Source organism: Phascolarctos cinereus, unplaced genomic scaffold, assembly GCF_003287225.1.
Source record: "Phascolarctos cinereus isolate Bilbo 61053 unplaced genomic scaffold, phaCin_HiC Scaffold_726;HRSCAF=1367, whole genome shotgun sequence".
NCBI lineage: Eukaryota > Metazoa > Chordata > Mammalia > Diprotodontia > Phascolarctidae > Phascolarctos > Phascolarctos cinereus.
In genome coordinates this window covers 371,531,280-371,558,120 of record NW_027556098.1, presented here as the reverse complement: position 1 = coordinate 371,558,120, position 26,841 = coordinate 371,531,280, and the positions used below count along the sequence as shown (strand labels likewise).

The 26,841-nt window shown below is 40.0% G+C and overlaps 1 protein-coding gene across 4 annotated transcripts in view; it reads right to left on the bottom strand.

Moving 5' to 3' along the window:
- Window positions 1-26,841, bottom strand: part of EYA3 (EYA transcriptional coactivator and phosphatase 3) — a 119,787-nt gene that overhangs the window by 66,694 nt on the left and 26,252 nt on the right. For 3 of the 4 annotated variants that reach the window (XM_020983295.2, XM_020983291.2, XM_020983292.2), the window contains exon 2: window positions 10,534-10,632. In XM_020983295.2, the coding sequence (XP_020838954.1) occupies window positions 10,534-10,566 (33 nt within the window). In that variant the 5' untranslated portion in view covers window positions 10,567-10,632. Of the gene's footprint in view, window positions 1-10,533; window positions 10,633-26,841 lie in introns of those variants that run through there. The other variant, XM_020983293.2, reaches the window with a different exon arrangement.

The window sequence follows — 26,841 nt, the reverse complement described above, 5'->3', positions numbered from 1 at the left end:
CGGTCTAAAGAAAAATGGAATACTTAATCCTGCCATGCACAACTCTGGCCTTGGGTTGTTAAACTTTGTCTGCCACACAGTGGTCTGCACAGTCAAAGTGCTGTGTACACTAGAACCAAACAAAATAGGGAGTCATTCAGAGAAGAAAAATAATTACTTTCTCTGAGTTGGCAAGACAATATTTAGCTGACAGGTAAAGACAGCACTGTGAGTTCCAATAAAGAAAGAGAAAGTTTTATGGAACAGAATACAGGTCTGGGAGCCAAGGGAGCAAGGCTGTTGTCCTCAGCGCTGCCACTAACAATATTAGCACTTGGTGAGCCATTTAAAATCAAAGCACAGAATTACAAAATAACAAGAACTGAGAGAATCCTCAGAAGCTAATGAGTCCAATCCCATCATTTAACAGATGAGGAAACTGAGGTTCAAAAAGGAAAAATGGTCTGCCCAAGTCCATACTGCTTCATGAAGTGACAAAGCCAGAAAGCTTCAACCCAGACTGTCTAACTTTCAAGTCAACCGTGCCTTGAAATCACATGCATGATGCCTCATGGGTATAGGCCTCAGTTTTATCTGTAATATGAGGGATTAGGATTTAGATGATGTCTAAGGGTTCTTCCAGATTCCCTGGTTTGGATTCTCTGGTATAAAACAGTGTTCCTAAACAACAATCTGGTAAGTCTCTCTTAAGAGACTGTGCTCATTTCTCCACATCAAAAACAACAGAAAGCTAGAGATAAAATGGCATTTGGAGAAGAGTCAAAATGACAATAAATTCTTACAAGAGCTTGTCATAATAATGTGGGTACTGACCAACTTGTCCAGACTTCAAGGCATCTCAATTCCCATCAGCAGCACTGATGCCAGGAAGAACACACTACCTGCAGAACCCTAAAGCCTCTGAATGCGTCTGTCATCCAGTTATGTGGTCCTGTGCCCCACGGCTCATTCCTTCTTATGCAGCTGATGCCAGAGCAAAACACAGCACACCAACGGAGGCAGTGACAGTTAGCTGTCATCCCTCTTCCTACCTACCTCCTGGGCTGCTGGATAGAGAAGGTGAGGGGTAAAAGATAATAGAACTACCATGCCATTCCCCACTCAGAGAGGATTACCACTACCTCTGAGCCAGGATTAGGACAGAAGACAACATGACGGCTGTGACAGCATTTGGTGAGCAGAGCCACAAGGCACAGAGTGGGTCACATGCTGATGAGAAGCTCCACCAATGTGGACACTGAGGCAGGATTCACTGATCTCTAAATCCAGCCCACAGCTTTCTCCTGACTTCTAGTCCTGCATCAGTTGTATGATGGGTATTTCTATCTAGATCGGCATTTCAAATACAGTAAGTACAAAACAGAACTCATCTTTCCTCCCTAAATGTACTCCTCTTACAAACTTCCCTGTGTGAGTAGGGGTGTTACCCCTTCCTCGCTTTCGAGTTTGTGACCTGAGTTACAAAGTGATCCTTCACTCTTCTTCCCTCTTTAATTGACCCACATCCAATCAGTTGCCAAGCCTTGTCCATTCTGTGTCCATAATCTCCTTCCACACATCCCTTCCCTTCCCTTCCTCTCACACGGACACTCTTTTAGGTATTCAACACCTCTCACTTGGACCAATCTAACAGCGGCCTTCTTGGTCCCCTTGCTTCTGGTCTCTTCCTATTGCCAAAATAATTTTCCTAAAGCAAAAAGTTTGACCATTTCACCTTCTCTGTTAAAAAAACAAACGAAAAACTTCACTGGCTCTCCACTGACATTTAAGGGACTTCCTAGTGTGACTCCCACCTATCTTTTTCCGCTTCTTTTATTTCAACTATGTCCTTTAACAAACTTGTAGGTTCTAAACTGCCTGAACAGGACACTCCATCATCTGACCCTGTTCATTCATACAAGCCACCCCCGCCCCTTGAATGGGGTCTTCATCTCTGCCTTTTCTGAAGCCCTGTCTTCCTATAAGGCTCATATTTGTAAAACACTTAGCATGGTGCCTGGCATCCAGAAGGCATCATAGAAATGCTAGCTGTTATTATCACTGTTTTCTCACGAACTACTACTCCTCTGATCTCTCCCCTCATTTTGGGGGAGTTTTTTTGTTTGTTTGTTTTGCTTTTTGGTGATACAACTGGGGTTAAGTGACTTACCCAGGGTCACAGAGCTAGCATGTGTCATGTGTCTAAGGCTGGGTTTGAACTCAGGTCCTCCTGACTCCAGGGCCAGTGCTCTATCCACTGCGCCACCTAGCTGCCCCACCCCCTCCTCAGTTTTGCTTGGGCTATACCTTTTGTTAGATCCCTTCAATTAGTACATAAGTGCTTTGAGGCCAGGAACAGTTTCTTTTTTGTCTTCTTATCCTCTGTGCCTAACAGACCACCTTGCACATAGGAAGTACTTAAAGTTTGTTGAATGGAGTATTACTATAACTAAAATGTGACATAGTGAAACTCAAAAAAAAGTCAAATAAATCTACTTCATTCTGTGAAGTAGAAATGACATTATTATAAACTACCAGATGAGAATTAAATGTAGGAGTGCTAACAATGGTGTGATATAACAGATGAAACAATGAAGGCTGTGAGATATCCAAGGATAGTGATGAAATGACAAGGTTGATGACAATTAAAACTCTATAGCCACTGGCTCAAATGGTAGATCATACTAAAGAGAAGCCAAAAGGGACGTTTTTGTTTTACTCCCAAGAAACATTTTCAGTATTAGGGATAGGTTTTCAAGGTTGTGATATGTCATCCCATCATACAAATGATAGCCTAATTGTGCTATTCATAAATTTTCTATATGATGATGTCAGTATAACCTTCCATCAGTAAAAGGCAGTGTTCTCTGAGTAGTAGTAATGCATTTTTTGTAATTAGGATGAGACAACTAGCCAAAGTAGCTGGTGTACACTGGTCTTGCAACAGGTGCTTTTCTCTACACAAAGCTAACTAAATTACTCAGGAATGAGAACCCCTACCCTTTAATCAACTCAGGCCAGATCTATGTAGCACAAAGTGAAAGAGATGGCTAATTATTGCCTGGTGAAGCTGTTGAGAAAGCTAATCTGGATAATTCACAGTCTTTTTTTAATTCAACCAACATTCTGCACTGTACTATGTTAGGAGAAATAAAAAGATGGTGCACTTCAGTATTACAACGCAAAAGATACATTACTGAACTGCTGTGCATTTTAAATGAAACAGATCAAAATTCTTCTACACTTTAAAAGATCTTCACAAGCCGCTGTGGATAAAACAAATATTCAGCCTCTGGTGGCCAACATTCTGGTGAAGAATCCCTCTTCATTTAGCTAGGGCTAGTCTGAGAATAAGAGATATAGTTTGTTGTACAGAAAACAATTCAACACAAAGAAATATGCGAAAAGAGGCTATCATTAGACCGATGAAGAATAAATTCAAGCAAACTATATCTCACTCTGTATACCAACATGAACTCAAAATGGGCACACGATTTAGACATAAAGGGTGAAATCACAAGCAAATGAGTGGAGCCTGGCAGCTGTGGCATAGTGGAAATAGCCCTGAATTTTTAGGGTCTAGCTCACAGTCTCTGGAGAGGAGACCTGTGATGTCAATCAATCAATCAGCAAGCATGTATTAAGCAGCTACTACATTCTGAGCACTGTACTAGGTGTTGGGGATAGCCTATAAGCTAATAATAGCTAGCATTTATATCATGCCTACTAAGTGCCAGGCACTATGCTAAGCACTTCACAAATATTTCATTTGATCCTCACAGTAACCCTATCAAGTAGTTACTATTTTTATTCCCATTTTACAGTTGAGGAGGTTAAGAGACTTGCCCAAGGCCATTTAGCTAGCATCTGAGGCTGAATTTGAATTCGGGTCTTCCTGACTCCAGGCCCAGAGCTCTACCCACCTTGCCACTTACCTGATACAAAAAACAAAATGACCTTGATTCTCAAGGGTTAGGGTTATTAGTTCCTTAGGGGAAACAATTCGTGCACATTTAAGCATATACAAAATGTACACACAGAATATAGACAAGAAAAATAAAAGGTAGCTGAATACAAGGTAGTAGGGGAAGGAGGGCCCTAACAGTTAGGTGATCAGGCGGTGCTTGAGCTGGGCTTTGAGGGAAGAAGAGGAGTCTTTGAGTCAGAGGTGAGAAGGGAGTCCATTCCAGACATGTGGACAACCATGGCAAAGACAGAGAGATGGGAGATGGAGAACATATACAAAAGACAGACAGAAGACGAATTCAGCTGGACCACAGAGTGCAGTCAATATTCATTCACACTAATGCTCTTTCCAAAGCGTGGTCCTCCCCAGCTCATCAACCACTCAATAATCACAAACTAGTCACACGAAACCGACCTGCCTCTGTGATCCTGAATTCAAACGTTCCATTCTCTGATCACACAAGAGTCTCTCCTCCTTGCCCTCTCCTTGTGTCCCCATGTGCTCTCCTCTCTCTTCCCACCCAAGGTCTGCTCCATCAAACAGTCCCTGTTTTCTTCTCCTTGTTTTTCCTCTTTGCTTGTAATAAATTCCTTTCTGTCTCCACCTCTTAGAATCTCTACCTTCTTTCAAGGTTCACACTTTCTAAAGGAAATCTTTCTATCTTACATAATTAGCTGTTTCTATCATCCAGTAGAATATAAGCTTCTTGAGGGCAGAAACTGTTTTTATTTGTCCCTGTAAATCCAGAGCACGACACAGTATACTGCATATAGTAGGCATTTAAAAACAAAAGTTTGCCTATGAACATGCATGTAGGTCTCCCTATAGTTAAAAAAAAAATCTTCACTTTAGCCTGCCATCTCATCAAGCCATCTTCTCCATGTCAAAGTCAAATTTCTAGAAGGAAGAGTCTGTACTTGGCCACTCCCAACTTCCTTACCAGCGGGTCACTACACAGTTCTTTACAATCTGGCTTCCCACCTATGCTCTACTAAGACTGATCTCTCAAAGGTTACCAGTGCTAAACTCTTTTCTCACTCCTTATCCTACTTGACCTGTCTACAGATGCGCTGTTTTTTAAAGAAATTAGGTCTCCCTGTCTCATACTGACTGGAAGTGCAAGGACCACTCTTGACAGATTCCACTCTGAGGAGCCCAGGAGATTTGATTTCTTCTATTTTCAAGCTGGGCCAGGTCACTTCTACTTAACAACCTGGTGGTCCCCAAATCCTGGGGCTCACCATATTAATGCTAAATCTAATCTGGACACCTGATGGACCCAGCTCACTACAGAGCTCACAACTCTCAAACTCAAAAAATCTGCTTGCCTCCACCTCCCTGGTAGCTGGGATTGTGGTCATGGGCCACTAAGCCCACAGTGTGTTTGCAGTTTTTTGATACTACCAACTAGTTTCTCCTTCCAAATACCATCACCTCTCCCTTGACTTCTGCGAACTGCTCTCTTCTGATTCTTGTCTTCTAATCAAGCTCCTCTTCTAATCATTCCTCCTTACCACCATCCCCAACTACAAGCATCCCTCAAGGTTCTGTCCTAGTCTTCTCTTCTTTCTTTTCACTATCTATCTTGAAAATCACATTCATTCCCATGGAGGTGACATCTCTATGGAGGTAACTCTCAAATCTATATAGGGATAGAGACTGGATCTGTAATGTCTCTGGCACAGTGAACTCCCAGATGAGGAAACTACCTCTACCAACGCAGGATGGTACCTTCTCAGTAACTTACAGTGTTAGGGAGTAGTCTTCAAGGTTGAGTGACTTACCCTGGGTCAATCAGCCAGAGTGGGTCAGCATAACAGCTTAAGTCCTGGCTCCAAGGCCAGTTCTCCATCCATCACACCACGGTGCCATACTCTCTCTCCTGAACTCTCTGCATCCTCAAAGTACCTAGAGAGGGCCTAGCATAGAGTAGGTGCTTGGTAAATGCTGGCTGAATTAAACAGCATTTTAGGTACTGGCTTTGTCACTTTTGGACTTGGACAAGCATATTTAACCTCTCTGAACATCCTCATCTATAAACTAAAGGCATGAACACTTATGCCTTCCACTGAATACAATGGAATCCACTTGGGATAATATTACTATCTCCCATTTCTACAGCACTTTTTCATTTTACACATCTGACTTCAGTGATTCTTTACAAAAGCCATATGTAAATACCGGTACCTCAATTTTGCAAAAAGAAAAAACAAAGGCTTAAAAAAATGGGTCACACAATGGGGATGGAGTTTTTTCTGTGGACTAATGAAGTACAAACACTGTCTGTGTTCAAGAACAATTCCAAAGGAATGTTCTTCTAAGAATTCAGCAGCAGGATCCCCTTCAGGGCAACTGTAATGTAAATACTTGATTCAAATATAAAATTCATGCAATATTTATGAAAGCCTTATTTCTTGGTATCATATAATTGCTAGCTTGATGACAAAAGTTTTTGTCATCATATATATGACTACTATCCTACAACATTTATATTTCTAAATAGTCTTTGTAATAAAGATTTTAATCAGTATCTTTAGGTTTTTTATATCACCTCAATTTACCTCATACTCCCCCCCCTCAAAGAGGAATGCCTCATAACAAAGAATTTTTAAAAGAGCAGATAAAAATTCAGCAAGACCTATCAATAATACATGCAAAGGACATGCCATTCTATGCAGTGTTCCACACCTCTGCAAAGCAGAGACTGGAGGTAACCTCTTAGATTTCTTGTTTGGGCCGAGTCTGTTCTTTGTTTCGTTAGGTTTGCTTTGGACTGTTTTGCAATTGCTGTTCTTTCCATTTACTGCTGTGATCAGAGCGGACATTATGTTTCTGGCTCTGCTGACTTCGCTCTGCATAAGTGCATGGCTTTCCATGCTTCTCTGTATTTGACATACTTGTTGTTTCTTACAATATGCTAATATTCCACTAAATATTCTCCAAATATTTATATATGTGGGTTTAAACATTATTTTTGTATAACCACATACAAAATGTGGCTTTGTATCAGGCAAAAGTCTGATTCAACTTATTGTTTAGATAGATTTCAAATGGTCTTTACAAATTTAACTTCTCTCTTTATCAGGTAGATACTCCTTCAGTCCCATTATTTTTAAGATGGTTTATCAGGAAGAGTTGTCTTAGGACATTCACTTCCTTATGCAGTGAAATCTTCCATTAAACAACTGAGAAAATTAAATTGATTCTGTTTCATTTTTAATTGATCCTATTTACAGTTAATTGATTTGTCCTGTAATTGTCTAAGACATGGTTCTTCATCTCTGAATTTAGTTCAGAAATTCAGCTGGCCAGTTCTGCTAATCACTATCCTATTCTTGTCTCAAAGAAATCTGTTTTCCTTAGAGAATGTAGGTGGACACCAAAAAGTCTGGTCTAGTATCTTTACACCTAGGACAGAAGCTATCCTTCAAGGATGTCTGGTTGGCTATCAAAAGCTACTATCTCTAACCTTGCATGTGGATTCAAACAATGAATATTTTAGTCACAGAAAAGGAAGGAGAGGGTTGTTGCTAGCCCCTCATTCCCAATTTCCAACCAATCATATCCTTACCCCCATGATGCTCCAACTCTGTTATCAATTGTATTATTTCCTCATCTACCCTATTCTGTTCTTTGGTCCATGTTTATAAAAGGGAGCTGCACCTCCAATTTGAGGTCTTTTGGCTGAGGCAGTTACTAGACCTATTTTATTAAGGGTTTTCACTCTGCTAATAAAATTATTGTCTTGCTCAGAGAATATGTGCCTCAGCTTACCTTTGTTGAATTTTACTCAAAACACAATGAAAGAATCAATCACCACAAAATTTTTAAGTACCTATTACATGCCAAGCACTGAGTGAGAATAGGAACACAGAAACAAAAAAGAAATAATCTCTGCCACCCTCAAGGAACTTAGGTTCTATGAGGGAAAACAACACGGATCTGTTTTATGCTTTTCTTCCTTAGGGCTCAGTACAGCTCTTGGCACATAGTAGGTGCTTAATAAACGTTTACTGATTCTCTCTGAAGAACTGAAGGATGAAGGGAATGGAGATTACAGTGAGGAGGAACAAGAAGGCAACAGCTATGGGCTGTTAGGCACTGGGAAAGATGGAATGATAACGCGTGACGTTTTAAAACAAGGAAGCGAACCAGCTGGGGGTGGTGACAAGACCAAGTGCTTGATCACCTCTGGGCATGGAGACAGGGGTGTACATGAAGCATGTTGTGGATGTACACCAAACAAGACCTGATAAATGACTGGATAGGAGGTGCTGAGAATCCATGAACCAAGCAGGAAGTATCTGGTGAGCACCTCTACCGTGGGGCCCTGGGGACCAGACAAAGGCCTCTCAACACTCCCTTCACATGATGGGCTATTCTGAGATCGCAAACCTGGGTGGCTGGAAGGACCCTGGTGCCTTCAAAAGAAACAGAGAAGTTTGAAAGAGGGGGAGTTTTGCAGGTAAAGATGAATTCTGTTTTGGACATGTTGAGATTAAACAGCCTATGGCACATCCAGCTTCAGATATCCAATAGACAGTTGGGAAAGAACAGGGCTGCATATACAGATTTAGAAGTCATCTGAATAGAAATGATCATTGAACCCATGAGCTTCTGAGTTTAATCACCAAGAAAAAGAATGTAGATAGAGAGGACAAGAAGGTCCAGGACAGAGCCTAGATACATCCATGGGTGAGCTGGGACATACATAATGATTCTGCAAAGGAAACTGAAGAGTGGTCAGACAAACGGAGAGTAGCATTACAAAAACCCAGAGAGGAAATAGTGGTCAATGGTGTGAAATGCTGCAGAGAGTGCTGAGAAAGTGCCGGCAGACTGGCAATGAAATGATCAGCGAGAGAAGTTTCAAAGAAAGATGTTTTAGTTGAGTGATAAGGGAAAGGGGGAAGGGAACAAGCATTTGTTAAGTGCCTACTATATGCCAGGAACACAGCTCTTTAAAAATATGATCTCATTTGATACGGTCAGAAAACAAATTTGGAGGCATTGAGAAAGTGAGTAATGGGAGAGGGAAGGAGGGCACATGAGTAGGCAGCAGAGTACAAGGGAAAGGGCAGAGGAGTCTGTCACTAACAAGCTACATGAAGCAGGACAGGCTACTTCTCTCTATAGTTCTAAGGGCACTGAGTTTACAGTCAAAAGTACCTTCTAGCTATCAGTCTATGATATGGTTTTGAATTCTATCTCTTTTGCTGGCTAGTTAGTTGTATGACCTTGGGCAAGTCCCTTGTCCTTTTCTAGCCTCCATTTTCATTTCTATAAAGAGAAAGTATTGTCCTAGACTACCTTTAATGTCTCTCCAAGTTTTATTATTCTATGATTTTAACTACTACAGAGGTATCCATGATGTATCTGACTCAGTACTCAATCTTTTAGGCTATAATTCTACTACTGTAAAGGTGATGAGGATAATTTTGAACATTCCCATCAATGTCACTTCAGGAACAATTCAAATATCCCATGAAAACCATTCACTAGCTGTCTGGAGCTGACTAACTTCATGCTTATCATAAACTAATTCTCATATGAAAGTGCCTAAAGGATAATTTTACTTTAAAAAATGGCAAAAAGTGTACCTCAAATCACCAAGGGATGAATTTACAAAAAGTATATGTAAACTGATTTTCTATAAACTGGTCATTTTAAATAAACTAGAAGAATTAATTTTTTTTATCTCTAGCACAGTACAATGCTGGCATATAAATAGGCTCTTGCTAAATATTTACTGATTGACTAACTTTTATTAAACCCAATTAAGACAGATGTCGTTTCATCATTAAGAGCTAGCTAAAAGATACCAAGAAGTCACACTTTAGACTACAGATTCAACGTTTGGCCTTATCAACAACAGAGTTAAAATTGTGATTTATAACAAAAGTGACCTGCCTAATCAGAAGAACTTAGTTTAAAAGTGACAACAAAACCCCAACAAATCTTCATTCTGCAGTGGAAGGTACTGTCTATCTCTTCTATAACCATTTAAAAGGCCTTTACCTCATCTTTTTCATTTCCCACATATCTCAATTTGACAATCTACTAGTCCAGTCTGCATAGGAAAACAGAAGCTCACATTTGTTAGAGCCTGTCGGTCTGAAATAACAATGGCTCAAGTTCCTATGGTACTTCACAGCTTAGTTTACAAAGCAACAGCCCCAGGAGAGAAATAACTGGAATATTATTCTCTCCATTTTACAGCTGGAGAAACCAAGATAAGGGTAAAGTCACAAAGCAGCAGAAACACACTGGAACCTGGTTCCAAAAATCTACTTGTTTCTCATGTTTCAGAATAGCCCGGGCACTTTGGGGTTTTTGGTTTTTTTTGTGGGGTGGAGGTATGCAGGTAAGTCTGTTTGATAGCAGTAAGTCTGTTTCAGATATTAGGAAAACTGAGAGTAGAGTATCTTGTAAAGGTCACTCTGGGAAAAACATAAAAGAAGGAACCTGGTCCCCATTTGTTCTTTGTCATTTAAGACCTAACAAAAGAATTCAGAACAATATCTTGAATTTCCTAATTTGAGCTTTTTTTGACGATTATCTTTTAAGTTTAAAAAAAAAAAACTTACCGGCTGCTCTGGTAAATCCTGTTCCTCTTCCATGAGTACCACTTTTCTGGAATATGCTTGTGTGACTGGCTTGCAAGTCTTCTTAGCAGTCTACACAGTCTGTAAAAAAAGGGGTGCAGACCTTTATGTAGTTGGAAGGTGCTTATCATTAAGGCCATCATGTAGAAATTTTTTTTCTATATTGCTCTTCTCACCTGTCTACATGAGTTACAATCTTCAAATATCAAACTTGCACGTGGCTTTTCAAAAGAGAAATACTGTACCAAGTTTCAAGGCAGGGATACAGGATTGTTTTTCATGCCTTACAAAAGCCAACACGTGAGCCACTTCGACTGCACTTAAAACATGGTTACTCTAAGGCTTAATACATCAGACATCTTACAATGACAGCCACGTGCACAGAACTAAAACAAATTTCTTTAGGATTAACAGTTACATCACAAACGATAAAACTGACCTACCATGACAATAAGCAGCGATAACATCTAACCTGTTTTAATGTAGAACATTTATATAACTGTTACACCAAAAAAAAATCACTAAATAGGACATCCTAGAGTATCAATTAAATGCTTCTACAACTAACTAGTCATATCTGGCCAATTTAAAAGGAAGTAATCTATATTTTTAAACTTAGGCACATTCAAAATGAAATATATATATATATATATATGTGTATATATGTGTGTGTATATACATGTATGTATACATATACACACAATGGCAGATATATTTTAGGAAAGGTTAAATAATGAATAATCTTTTAAGTCACTACATACTAATCACTACTGAAAGCCCAAGGACCCATTTGACTCTGAGGGTAAACCACTTCCATAAAAATGATCTCTTCAATTACTTAAGCAAAATCTTCCTAGCTTTTAAGTCATTCACTGTACTCATTTTCAAATTAGGAGAAACAAAAAAGAAAACATGAGTTAGAGCAGTAAAAAATTCTAAAAACAACAAGCATCATATTTGGCGGTAATAGTCAGCCTAAAGCTAAAAAAGAAAAAGAAAGCATGAAAAACTAGGTGCACCACAATAATGGAGCTAAAGACATCATTCGTATGTGAAGCAAAGGAGACTAGTTTCTGTTGGAATATGTGTTCTATTTGCTAGATTAATCGTTCATTAAAATTTATAAACTCCCTAATTTCCTCTGCCAACAGATTGTTCCAACTAAGGAAAGAATGGAGACTTACAGATATACTGGAACAAGACATTATTAAGGTCCAAGGAAACATTCATAGGCTTCATATGACTTTTACTGTTCTATTACTTAACATTGTAGACAAAGTACTCAGGGAAGGGAGAAATGGGAGAACAGATGTGATCACATGCACTGTTTTCCAACTCCAAAGTATCTTTATGAAAGCAACTAGGTGGTACAGTAGGTAAGAGTACTGAACTTGGAATCAGGAAGATCTGAGTTCAAATGCAGCCCTACCCACTGTGTGACCTTGGGCAAAAGATTTAAACTCTCTCAGCTCAGTTTCCCTATCTTTAAAATGGGGGTAATAACAGTGCATACCTCACAGTATTATTGAGAAGACCAACTGAAGCTAACATATTTAGAGTGCCTCACAAACCTAAACTGCTATATGATATTAGTTATTATCATTATTGCTAAGTATTTCCTGGCTCAGGCAGATGATGCCCCATGATGCACAAAGACAAGGAGAAGCCAGCTCTGCTTGTGAGCACGCTGCTCCCTCTGTACCCCCCTGACTCAGCACACCTCACAAGGTGCAAGAAATCAGGTCTGAGGGGCAGGTAGGTGGCACAGTGCACAGAGGGCCGGTCCTGGAGTCAGGTGGACCTGAGCTCAAATCCGGTCTGAGACTAGACACTTGACACTAGCTGTGTGACCCTGGGTAAGTCACTTAACCCCAATTGCCTCGCCTCCCCCTCCCCCCCCAAAAAAAATCATGCCTGAGCCGGAATGCAAACACACCTGGATCCAGCTTCCACTACAGATACAGATGGAACTAATCTACAATTTACAGTCTACCAATGTTGAATGCTAAAAGCTGTCTCAATCAACAAGCATTTATTAAGTGCTTACCATGTGCCAGGAACTGTCAAGTATCTAAATACATGCATATTCAAACTCTTTAAAATTATTCTAGGTGACAAAAATCACTGGAGAAATTTTCTCATCTGGATTAGCCACTTTCTGTCAAATGTACTGATCGCCTGCTCTTACCAGAACACATTTTCACCCAGAGCATTACTTTGGTAGTATTTTTCTTTTTAACAAAGCACCACAACTGTGACTAATAGTTTTAATTTAATATTTTCATTTATTTCAAGCAACAAACGGGCAAATTTGGCAAATATGGAAACATAATTTCAAAACTCTGCTAGGTAGTACTCTGAAAATAAGTGCTGTAACTCAAGTTGCAAAAAAATCTAATTTTAATTCCCTCAAAACAGGGAAAGAAAAAAAACAGAGACATGAATCCTCAATGCCCTCCTTTTCTTTCAGGGTAAACACCACCTATTATTTCTATCCCAAGTCATTTCAATTTAGGTTAGGGAAAATTTTATGTTTCAGGGAAAACTGAGCCTTACACAAACCAAGTTTGAACATTGCCATTGGTAACTAAAATGACAATTGATAATTCTGATCAATTTAAAACAAATCAAAAGGAACTATTAAAGAAGGAACATGAGGAGCAACTAGGTGGCACAGTGGATAGAGTACCAGGCCTGGAGTCAGGAGGACCTGATTTCAAAAATAGGCTTCAGACATTTCACACTTACTAGCTGCCTGACCCTGGGCAAGTCAATTAACTCCAACTGCCTCACAAAAACTCTTTTAAAAAAATTTTTTTAAAAGAAAGAACATATTTTATGCAAAATACTGGCCGTGTCAGAGTTTTTGAAAAGTACCATGGGACACATTATGAGACTGTAGAAGAAGAGAACCTAGCAAACTGGCCATTTCCCAGTGATAAGAAAAAAATACTCCTCATTTGAGGACAGCAGGTGCTCCTTGGTAATGAAAGAAAGTGTAGCACTACTCTTCAAATCTTAATACACATATTTCCAGGCTCTGACACAGTATCTTGGTAGGGTAGGTTTTAACCCCAGTTGTGATCAATCCATTTTGCCATCATTCTCTGTTTCAAGAGATGGGTTTTTCTAAAATACTAGATCAAATTCAATAGCTTTAAATCTAAGCTTTTAAAAGCCAAGAGGAAGGAAATGCAGATTTACCAAAATGTCAGGTCATGTCACAACAAGATGACATTTAAAAAACACATTCTCTCTATATTAATCTTCTGTCACTTTAAGTAATAACGATGTTTGGATATAGTAGTTTACATGGAATTTTCTAGTTTCTCTGCCTACTACTGATTCCCTGATTTACATGCTTCCAATTCATCAATGTGCTGATCACAACTCAGAATCCAGCAAACAAATTGGAACTTCACATTCTCTTCCCAACAAATAGCATTAACAATTCAAAATAAGATATCTAATTCACATCCGGAGGCAGCAAGGTGGTCCAGTGGACAGAGCACAGGGCCTGGAATCAGAAACACTCTTCTTCCTGAGTTCAAATCCGGTCTTAGACACTTACTAGCTGCATGACCCTGGGCAAGACACTTCACCCTGTTTGCCTCAGTTTCCTCATCTGTAATATGAGCTGGAGAAGGAGATGGCAAACCACTCCAGTTCTCTGCCAAGAAAACCCCAAATGGGGTCACAAAGAGTTGGACACAACTGAAAAACAACTCAAGAGCAAAATTCATCTGCATTTTAAGAATTACTTTCATAAAATTCCTCTACTCCATTTCTATTTGTTCATTAAAAAATGCTTCCAGATATAAGCATCTTCTGCTTGTATTCTGCGTAACATATGAGTTTTTATAAATTTTTAAAAAGTGGAAAATGTAACACAAAAAATTAGAAAAAATTCAATTCCAATTAGACAGCTATCCCACTTTCTCTTTTATATATAGTACAACATAGCTGACTGCCACATTTCAAGAAACCATCAAAATTTTCCTAACTTCAAAGCTACTTTCAACGAAATTACTTAGCTAGCTAGGTTATCACTGAAAAGAAAAACTGCATGTAAATCAAATATCATTATCATCATCCCCTACAAGTATGGTAAGGAATAAAAAGCTCTATAAGAGGAATCTGCATATGGGTACCCCAATTTCTTGGCTTGTATACCCAGTAATTCTCAGTAATCTAGAATAATTTATGTGTTTCTGATGCTCAGATTCAATCTTGAAGATGTATTTACCACCTCTAGTACATAGATATGCACACCCAGGCACAGGGAGGGTATTCTGTGGTTCTGGTCAGTAACTGCTATCAATCTCCTAGATTCAAAGAAAGTCTTTTATTGGGTATTTGCCCTGTATTTTCCAGAACAGAGCTGCAGATAAATCACAAAAATTTTCATGCCACAAAATTTTTCACCATTCTCCTCAAATTAGCACTGACCACACCAACAGAGACCTCTATTTGAGACAAGTAACACTACACGTCTTAATGGATTTCTTTTTACATCTGACAAAGCCTGCATAATTAACCTAAAATTCCTTGAAAACCTTTTAAAATTAGAAATAGCTACAGCTTACTAAATGCAGTTCTTAAGTTCTCCTCAAAAAATAAAAAAATTACTTGAATTTCACAACTTATTCCAAAATCTTGTGTTTGACTTTATTTTTTAAAAAATAATCAACACTAACCTCATAGTACCCTAAGAAAACCTTGATGGGGATGCAAGTAAATTCTTTCAAATGAAAAAAAAAAGTTTTGCAGACTGGTCTGTTTTCCGTTTTAAAGTGAGCCAAGAAATAACCTAGTCCAACTTCCTAATTTTCTTTGTTCTTCAGTCATTTCAGTCATGTCTGATTCTTTATGACCCCATTTGGAGTTTTCTTGGCAAAGATACTGGAGTGGTTTGTAATTTCCTTCTCCAGCACATTTTACAGATAAGGAAACGGAGGCAAACTGGATTAAGTGACTTGTTCCAGATCACACATCTAGTAAGTGTCTAAGAACAGATTTGAACTCAGGAAGATGAGTCTATCTGACTCCAGGGCCTATGATGTATCCAATGCACCACCTAGCTACGCACACGCTTACGCACATACACATGCGCACACACACACAAACACATACAGACACACACACACTTGCTATACCTTAGGTAATTTCAAGTACATAGGAGACAAAAACAAATTGTCACCTCTCCTTGGCAGCAAAAAACTTTATGACTAACAAAAGAAATTCACTAAATCTATTTAAAAAGCAACATCTAAAAACTCAAGTAATAATAATAGCAACACTCCTCATTTTAGAGCATTTTAAAGAGTTTAAAAATGCTTTCCATAAAGCAATCCTTCTTAAGTTGCAGAGAGGATGTAAATCTGCACTGGTATAGAAAGTGCCTCAGCTGCTCTCCAGACCAAGGAAATCAAAGGGTTAGTCACAAAAATAATCAAAGGAAATGGCCTGAAATATACGCAAGTCACACTTTAATCCTATTTCTAGGTCAGAGGAATATCTATTTTGATGTACTGATAAAGACGCTCACTCGAAATTTGAAACTGAAAATGTAGCCAAAAGCTCATCTCTTACTACTACCAAGGTTTTAAAACGGAAAACAGACCAGCTCTCCACCACTTCTGAGGGGATTCCTGCTTTATGTATGGATTAGATAGATGATCGCTGAGGCTGCTTCCAACTCTGAGATTTTATGATCATCCAGTCCAGTGACTCATTTAATAGAACAAAATGCTCTTCAGTGACCCTTTCTGCTTACTCACACTTAGGATGATGATACCTGACCATTCTCAAGACTTAAATGCTAAGGACCTTTGTGAAGGACATCTTTTGCTGTCTATGGAAAATAGTAATTTTTTGGTCATGTGGTTCACAACATAATTATTTCTATGTCCTGGGAAAAACCAGAGGCAAGATGCCATCCTGAAGTGATACATCTCCACAGGCTCAGTCTCAGCTGTATCTGCAAATCTTCCATTGACTACAAAGGAAGGGAGTAGGGAAGTGCATTAGCAAAATCGAAGTAGATTTTTACCAGGTTCTTCGTTTATCCAAGTCAAGAAGTAAATAAGTACCTTTTGTGCACCCAGGCACTTTGCTAGGCACTGCCAGAAAGGATGGTTTTCCAAAGAAGAAAAGAAGAGAAAAGGTTGAACAGAGAGTTCCCTTTAATCTCTGAATTCTATCTTCAAAAAATTCTACTTTTAGTTATATAAGCAAGTCCTTTTTTTAATATGAATTTATTTTTAGTTTTCAACATTCACTCCCACAAGTTTTTGAATTCCAAATTTTCACCCCATCTCCCCCCTCCCCCACCCCAAGATGGCATGCATTCTGAATATCCCTTCCCCTAGTCTGTCCTCTCTTCTATCTCTCTCCCCTTCTCTTATCCCCTTCCCCTTCTATTTTCCCGTAAGGCAGGATAGACTTCTGTACCCCATTTCTTGTATTTCTTATTTCCCAGTAGCATGTGAAAACATTTTTTTAAAAACACATGTTTTTAAAACTTTAGGTTTCAAATTTTCTCTCTTCCTCCCTCCCCACCTGCCCTCATTGAAAAGGCAACTCAATATAGGTTGTACGTGTGCAGTTATGCAAAACACGTCCATAGTAGACATGTTGTGAAAAACTAACTCTATTTCCCTTAATCCTATCCTGCCCTCCCATTTATTCTACTCTTTTTTTTGACCCTGTCCCTCCTCAGAAGTATTTGCTTCTGATTACCCCCTTTCCCAATCTGCCCTCCTCTCTATCATCCCCCTATTTTCCTGTAGGGTAAGACAGATTTCCATACCCAGTTGAATGTGTATGTTATTCGCTCCTTAAGCCAAATCCTATGAGAATAAGATTCACTCATTCCCTCTCACCTTCCCCCGTTTCCCCTTCCACTGTAAGAGACTCTTCTTTTCTGGGTTTTTTTTTTTGTGAGATAATTTACCCCATTCTACCTCTCCCTTTCTTCTTCTCCGAGTATAATCCTCTCTCATCCCTTAATTTTATTCTCCAGATATGACCCCTTAATCTTCAGCTCACCCTGTGCCCTCTATCTATCTATCTACATATACATACATATAATTTTTTTCCTCCAACTACCCTAATACTGACAAAGGTCTCATGAGTTATAAATATCATCTTTCCATGCAGGAATGTAAACAGTTCAATCTTAATAAGTCTCTTATGATTTCTCTTTCCTGTTTACCTCTTCATGTTCCACTTGAGTCCTGTATTTGAAAGTCAAATTTTCTATTCAGCTCTGGTCTTTTCATCAAGAATGCTTGAAAGTCCTCTATTTCACTGAATGACCATTTTTTCCCCTGAAGGATTATACTCAGTTTTGCTGGGTAGGTGATTCTTGGTTGTAATCCTATCTCCTTTGCCCTCCAGAATATTATATTCCATGCCCTGCGGTCCTTTAATGTAGAAGCTGCTAAATCTTGTGTTATCCTGATTGTGTTTCCACAGTACTTGAACTGTTTCCTTCTGGCAGCTTGTAATATTTTCTCCTTGACCTGGAACTCTGGAATTTGGCTATAATATTCCTAGGAGTTTTCCTTTGGGGATCTCTTTCAGGAGGAGATCTGGATTCTTTCAATTTCTATTTTGCCCTCTGGTTCTAATATCAGGGCAGTTTTCCTTGATAATTTCTTGAAAGATGATGTCTAGGCTCTTTTTTTGATCATGGCTTTCAGATAGTCCAATAATTTTTAAATTCTCTCTCCTGGATCTATTTTCCAGGTCAGTTGTTTTTCCAATGAGATATTTCACATTGTTTTCTAATTTTTCATTCTTTTGGATTTGTTACTGTGTCTGATTTCTCATAAAGTCACTATCTTCCAATTGCTCTATTCTAATTTTTAAGGAAGTATTTTCTTCAGTAAGCTTTTGGACTTCCTTTTCCATTTGGCCAATTTTTCTTTTTAGGGCATTCTTCTCCTCATTGGCTTTTTGGACCTCTTTTGCCATTTGGGTTAGGCTATTTTTTAAGGTGTTATTTTCTTCAGTATTTTTTTGGGTCTCCTTTAGCAAGCTGTTGACTTGTTTTTCATGATTTTCTTGCATCACTCTCATTTCTCTTCCCAGTTTTTCCTCTACTTCCCTTACTTGCTTCTCAAAATCCCTTTGAGCTCTTCCAAGGCCTGGGACTGATTCATATTTTTCTTGGAGGCTTTGGATGTAGGAGCTTTGACTTTGTTGTCTTCTTCTGGTTGTATATTTTGATCTTCTTTGTCACCAAAGTAAGATAATATAGTCTGACTCTTTTTGCTGCTTGCTCATGATCCCGGCCAATTACTTGAGTTTTAAACTCTTTGTTAAGGTACGAATCTGCTTCCAATGTGGAGAATGTACTGTCCCAAGCTTCGGGGGGTTTGTACAGCTGTTTTCAGAGACACTTGTAGGGCCCTGTAAATTTTCAGTTCTTCCAAGGTGGTATGATAAGGGGCGAGGTGTTTACTCCTTCCCTGGCAACTACAAGTACTCCTTTCTGTCCTGTATCTGTGAGGAAGGGCTCCTCTCCACAATCACTGCAAGCTCCACCAAGCCAGCGCTCCTCCTCACCCCAGCACCGCTGCCCAGAACTGTGGCCCAGATCCAAACACGGGCAAAGCAAGAGATTCCTGCCTCAGCACTGGCAAAGAGATCCCTGCAATCCCTCTCTGATCAGCCACTGGATTCCCCCTCAGTCTGTGGGCCGGAAGCTCAGGAAGCAGCTGCCCCCCCCCGCGCCATGATCTTGGGGAATGGAGCTGAAACGCCGCCTTCCTTTCTCAGCACCGACAGAAACAGATTTTTCCCACTGACGTTCTAGGTTGTCTTTGGCATTCATGGATTGAGGAGTCTGGAAACCTCCACAGCTGCCCCTGATTCAGTCCTCTGAGGCCTGCTCCAGGTTCCCAGTGGCCTACGCGCCCATGCTGCACTGCACTGCGCTCCCAGCCCAGCGCGATACACCTTTCTGTCTTGGGCTGGAAATTTGTTTCACTCTGTCTTTTTATGGGTTCCGCTGCTTCAGAATTTGTTTAGAGCCATTTTTTATGAGTATTTGCAGGGGTTTGGAGAAGAGCTCAAGCAACTCACTGCTTTCACTCCGCCATCTTGGCTCCACCCTAAGCAGGTCCTTTTCTACCCACAAAAAGAGAATAAAGGGAAAAAGAGCAGTCTCTGAAACTGTGATTACTTTACTGGCAGTCAGTTCAGCTAAGGAGCATCAGTAATGGCAACTACTTAGCTCACCTCTGAAGTGCACACCTCATCACCTTTGAAGATTTAGCATATCAGACTGAGGACTGGAAAGGTCTTTTAGGTCCCCTTATCCAACATTTCACAGATAAGGAAACAGACTCATGAAAGTTAAGTAATTTGTACAAGGTCACTCAGGTATGGAATGGTAGAAACAGGATTTAAATCCAGATCCTTTGACTCAAGCTCCAGGACTCTTTCCTCTGTTATCATAAATCAGAATCTAGAGCCCTTCCACCTCCTACCTTCTTCCTCACCTTTGTTTCAGTGTACCTGGTTTTGCAATATAAAGAAAAGAATTTCACTTTATTACCTCATTCTGAATTCACAAATATTCTTGCCTGCCAGGAGTTAGAAGAACCTGAATTAACCATAAGGCCTCAAAGAGCAACAAGCAAGGATCCTTTATGGGATTTTTAAATTTTTTTATTTTGGGTTCCAGACATTCATCTCCTAGGTTTGTCAGCTATCTCAAATTCACTCTGTGAAACACACAGTTTGAGTACAGTTGGTGGATAACTATTATATTAAATTTCTAACTAAAACTGAGTAGAAATAATAGGAGCTAATGTGATATTAAAACAAAACTTTTCCGGGCTGCAGGAAAAAAAAATCAGGGCTTTTACTGATGTCTCAATCACCAGATTAAGAGGGTGCAGGAGATAAAAGGGGCACCCAGGGAAATTCTTCCTTTCCATGATGAACTCTTTGGCATCCACTCATTGGAAGGTAATCATGCAACATCTCACTTGGGTAAGAACCTTCATCCTTCTGCTTTTTACCCTGAGACAAATTCCATACTATGGGAAAGAAAGAGCATCTAATAACCCAGCAATCCTGCCTGTCGCTGGCGCTACAAAAGCTCTGAAAAACTTGGATGATCACTCCTAACGATCAAAGGAACAGAAATCCAGACTGTCCTAGTCCCCCTGATGCTTACTCTTCCAGTCTGTAAACAGAACCTGTTTGAATGTTTGCTATCAGCTTGTTCTTTTTCAGCCATCTTTACTTACAGGTGGATCAAAGGCAAAGGGACACAGGAAGAAAGACAATTGATTTGCAGAAGTTAAATGGAGTATGTGTCTGAACCCAATTCACTTAACTGGCAAGAGTTTCTGAGAGAGGCAAGGGCTGAGGGTTAGAAAAGCTGGTCTGGTAAAGACTTAGTGGATAAGAGGTAAAAGATGGTTCCAGAAGATAGAGTGTAGAATAAAAAAAGGAGAATAGCTACGTTCATTTGAAAGAAGCAAAATGGGTAGATGAAAAGAGGAGGACAGATGATTAAAAAAAAATGTGAGGCAGGCAGGGACTGGTCAGTGGTCACCAGTAACTAATACATATTTTAAAATCTCAGTATATGTTAGTAAGAACCATAAAATGGGAGAGCTGGAAGGGCCCTTCGAGATTACCTAATCCCTTCATTTTACCCAAGGTAGAGGAAGAATGAAGCCCAGACAGTTGGGACAGACATAATCAAAATTTAATTAGAGATACCTGGTTAGTCATCAAATCCAAATGCTTCATTTTACAGATAAAGAAACAGAACCAGAGAAGTTGTCACTTCCCAGAAATTAAACAAATAATTAACAAGGACTTGAACCCAGAGTCTAGGTATGACCCTTACTCCAATGTTCTTTCCTGTAAACAATGCTGTAAGACTTCAGCGTTTACTGGGAGGTAATTTTAAGTAGCTAATTAATAACAGCTTAGAAAAGAAATGACAGGTAAAAACCAGATTCAAATGAAGGCCCTTTCTAGTTCTAAATCTATGACCCCATACAACAAACCCCAATCTCCAGAGGGGTCTAATAAGTGCTTATACAATGCTAAATGTTGCAAATACAAACATAAAAAAAGCGTCTCAGCCCCCAAGAAACCGGCAGAACATCAGGGGGTCAGGGAAGCTGTAGGGAAAAGACACATATGCAAATAAAATGGAACACAAGGTGATATGGGCAAATAATAATGAGGCAAAGTGCTATAAAAACCTGGGAGAGATACAGTCCCATAAGAAGTGGGGGTAGTTGGGGAAGGTTTCTTTGAGAAGATGACTCTGACATCTGAATTAGGTCTTGAAAGAAGGTGAGACTTCACAAGAAATTGATGGTGGAAAGAGGAGTACATTCTCCAGGCATGGGGGTGGGGTGAGGCTTGCACAGTGTGAACAACGTGGCATAGAAGAGGTACAGAGAGAAGTCTAGTCTGCTTAGAACACAGATTGAGTAGAACCAGACTGTGGAGGTTCCTTCCAGCTCAGAATCTAGGTCCAAGTACTGTGAGCGTTTTTTCATTCTCTTTTTGTAAATAAAACAGGATTCAGAGCGTTTGTATGCTCATGGTCACCCAGCTAATAAGTGGCCAGCAAGGTGCCAGGGCCATATTTCTCTGAACAGTTCCCTATTCTTGGACACTCCTTCCTTTTATCTTCAACTGCAGATATAAAAATACTCTTTTCATTCTTTATGGCTAGCTCTCTGCTGCTTCCAACTTCTACCCAGTGTGATTTTCTGGGACAGCCAAATGCCTTTCATAGCCTCTGGGGCACCTCACGTAGTGTGAGGTGGCTAAAATTCTGGCAGATGTTTAGAAATTTGTTTATAAACTTAGTAACACAACAAATGGTAAAAAGCAAACATCTGTTCTAGAAACTGGGTGCTTGTTGCTGAATGTGAAGGAAAACTACATATGTGCCAAACATCTTCTGGTGCACAGCAAAAAAATGGCTTGCCTTATGGCCCCCCCCACCACCTGCCTACCTCCTCAGGTCACAGAGTATGTTTCTCCCTTCACCTGCACCCCTCCCTGACTGACAATGGGGGTTAGTGAGAGACATTTGTCCAGGGTCCTCCTCCTCCCTCAAAAATTACACCAAACTCACATGGGCAGGCCTTCCTGTCCCTTTTTTATATTGTCTCACACTGACCGGCCCAGGACTCAAAAGGACCTAGGTTCAAGTTGCCACTGACATTTCTTATCTATGTGACTTTGTGGGCAAGTCACAATCCCTCTGAGGCTCAACACACTCATCTGTATAAGGGGGGAGATAATACTTGTACTGTTTACTTCATAGGGTTGCTGTGAGGATCAAATAAGATGATCTCTAAAGGTTTGTGTCCATAAAGCCAACCTAAGACTTTACTAAAAGGATGGTGCTGTCACCACGTGACCTCATCAACTCTGCCTTTTCTTTACCCCTTTTTCTACTAAGTTCTTGATATCTCTGCCATTCTTGACTTTCTTTGTCTTTAATCAGCTGAGCACTACATTCCCCTAAATAAGAAAGCTCCCAACTACAAATGCAGTATCAGGGGTGAAAGCAGGGTAGAAAAAAAAATCCAGTGGCTTCCAGATACTCTGCTGTCAGCTGCTTGTTCTGGTTACCAGCTAGGCCAGGAATTCTACTTAACCGAGTTCTGAAATGTACGAAGTAAGGAGAGTGAGAATAGAAGAAGGCCTTGCTGACACACAGTCACTAGAACCATTTTGTTGTTAGCTGTAAAGCATCTGGAAAGGTAAAGATTCAAGCATTCATTCGCTTCTTTTTTTCCTAAAGTCACAAAGTAAAAACAATTCCCTGGATGCCCCATTTACTCTATTATTAAGCTAAAAAAGCACGATGAAGATAAACAAGCAAATATTTAATTTGAAATAACATCTATTTGGAATGTTGCCCATATTACCTTGAAAAAAAATAAGAATTTTTGATTAGGAAGATGACTTAAATAAGGTCAAATTACTTTAGGGGTCCTTAATTTTTGTGGTCATGCAAACCCTTTGACAATATGATGAAGCCTAGAGACTTCCTTCTCAGAAGAATGTTTTTAAATGCATAAAATAATATACATAAGATTACAAAGGAAATTAATTATACTGAAATATAGTCATCAAAATACCTTCTGTTAAACCACAGGTTCAGATTCTAGGTTCAAAATATTATTAAGGATAAGGCAACTGCTGTTACTTGGAATCCTGTACCTCTTCATCTATGCCAGCTGGAATTCTTAGCTCCCCTTCAAGTTTCGGCTAAAGTATTACTTCTTTCTTTCAAAAGGCATTTCCTGACTCCTCAGTCCCTGGAGCTCCATCCTTATTACTGTGTATATACCTCAAATATGAACCTTCACCCCATCTCTCATGAAGATGTGACATTTGTCACTGACAAAAGAAATTTCTCATCTTGCCCAAGTAATTCCAATTCCAGCCCCTCGACTCTAGCAGAATGCCTCTTTTATTACGACTACTCTATCACTAATCTCCAAATTCTTCCAATCTACTGGTTGCTTGCACAATCACACCCACATCTCTCTCCTCAAAAAATCCTCACTTGATCAGTCCCTCCCCACTACTAATAGTCCCATAGCTCTTCTACCTTTTTGTGGCCAAACTCCCTGAGGGGACCATCTAAAATCAGTACCCCCACTTTATTTCCTCTCACTTTCTTCTGAACTCTCTACAATCTAGTGTCTAACCTCACCACTCAAACAAAACTACTCTCTCCAAAGTTAAGTCATCTCTTTACTACCAAATCTAATGGTCTTTTCTCAGTCTTCCTCCTTTCTGCAATCTTTAACACTCAATCACCTCTTCTCCTTGATACCTTCTTCTCTCTAGGCTTCTGTAACACTCTCCTGGTTCTCTTCCTGCCTGTCTGACCACACTCCTCTAGTCTCCTCTGTTACAGCTTCATTCATGTCATGCCCAAGAGATGGAGGTCCTCCAAAGCTCTATTCTGGGCCCTCTTCTCTTCTCCCTCTATACTATTTCACCCAGTGATTTCATCAACTCCCATGGTTCAATTACTATCTCTATATAGATGATTCTCAGATATTATCAGGCCCTAACCTCTCTCCTGAGCACCAGTATCTCATCTCCCAGTTCCTATCAGACATTTTGAACTGAACGTTTCATAGATATCTTAAACTCAACATGTCTAAAACTGAACTTGATAATGTTTTCCCCAACGCACTTCTGTTCCTAACTTTCCTATTATTGTCAAGAGCACAACTATCCTAATCACCCAAGCTCACAATGTAGGTGTCCATCCTCAATCCTTACTCCCTCCTCTTTTTCTTTTTCTTTTTTTTTGGAGGTGAAGCAATTGGGGTTAAGTGACTTGCCCAGGGTCACACAGCTAGTAAGTGTCACGTTTCTGAGACTGGATTTGAACTCATGTCCTCCTGACTTCAAGGCCAGAGCTTAATCCACTGCACTACCTCGCTGCCCCTCTTACTCCCTCTTCTTCTCCCCCATATCCAAACAATAGCCAAGTTCTATCAATTGCACCTTCATAATATCTCTCCTATACTCCTCTCCTCTGATACCTCCTCCACCCTGGTCCAGGCCCTCAGCACCTCACATATGAACTACTGAAAAAGCCTGCTGGTTGGTCTTCTTGCTCAAGTCTCTCCTCACTCCAAGCCATGCAACGATGAGCTTTCTGAAGGCACAGAACCCCTTGCTGATGAGACAGTACTGTTAGCAGTTGAAGGTAGGGATCTTGGACATTCTAGGATATCCATACACTCAACCCAATCATAGGTTCCAAGAGGCAACAGCTATCATCAGCCAGTGACAGGAAAGATGCTCTTCCACTGACTGCATATATAATTAATTCCCCTACTTGTGAGCAAGAGACCACGAGTGTGTCCAGTATGGGACGTAAGAGATTTCTTAGAATTGTATCCGGTGCCTGAAGATTTGGCACCTTTCATGAATATTACCTACCATGCAGCTGGATGACTAGCTAGTAGATAAGAAGGAGCAGTCTCAGAAAGGCAGAGAGGGATAAGTGCGACCACAGTCCTCCAAGAGTCAGTAGTACCAGACTTACAGTGAGCAGAGAAAGCGTGATGCTTTAGGTTAGAGGTGTCAAACAGCTAACTAGATTAAGATGTAATTGAGAAACATTTAACAAAATAAATACACAATAAGAGAGAGAACACTATGTTTTTAACTAAGTCAATATGTAGCTGCAGGGATCCTTAAGTAGGAGTTCATAGCCCCCATTTTTTTTTGAGTCTGATATCACTTCTCTACATCAAGGTTCTTAAACCGGAGCCTGTAAACTTCTTGTTCTAAATATGTGTGTGTGTATATATACATACATACATACATACATATGCATATACAAAATAACTGTATTTCAGTATAGCTTATTTCCTTTGTAATCCTTTGTACTTTATGTACCTAAAAACATTATTCTAAGAAGAGATCCATGGGCTTCACCACAACTTCTGCTCTACTCATCCTGCCCATTAATGTCAGTGGGTGGGGAGGGAGGATATTGCCTTAAACTCACCCAGCTTGTGTATATTTTGTCAGAAGCATCTGGAAGCAGTTTATTACATGGTAAGAGGTCTTCCTTATTCAGATTGATCTCCCACACTAAACATTTTGGTGTTTTCCTTCTGGACACTATGCCTTTCTGTTTATCTGTTATTTATTCTGTTAAATGAGGTCCCAGATCCAGCACAGAGGGGCCTAACCTGATATAAGGTGCAGGAACAGGTGCCAACAGGCAATTGTCTGTCATTCATACTCCGCTCTGAATCCCAGATCCAGGGTGGACTCAGAAGGGGACAAGCAACTAGGGATAGTACTGCAGGGCCCAAGGAGAAAGTTCAGAAACAAGGAGCAGGGTTTGGAACTCAGGAGTGTAGTAGAGCAGGATCTCAGTTCCACTATCAAGCCCAGCATGAAGCCTGAAAAAGAATAATCAAGGCAGGAATCCTAGACCAAAGGAAAAGCCTATAGTTTTGTCACTCTGGATCTGCTTGAGTCCAGTCTACTAGAACTCCAAACAGGGCAGGCACACAAGTATGTTGCTCAGGCCCAAACCCAAGCCAGCAAACTGCAGCACTTAGATCAGGGAAGCAGAAATTAGACTTGCCCTAGACCAGACCATTTGGAAAGCTTTTGGGTCCCCAGCCTGTTTCTGAGACACTGGAATAACACAATACTTAATATTCCAAGAAAGAAATAGGACCAGCCCACATATTCCTCCATAAGTGCTGGACCTAAGAGTCCAAAGCCAAG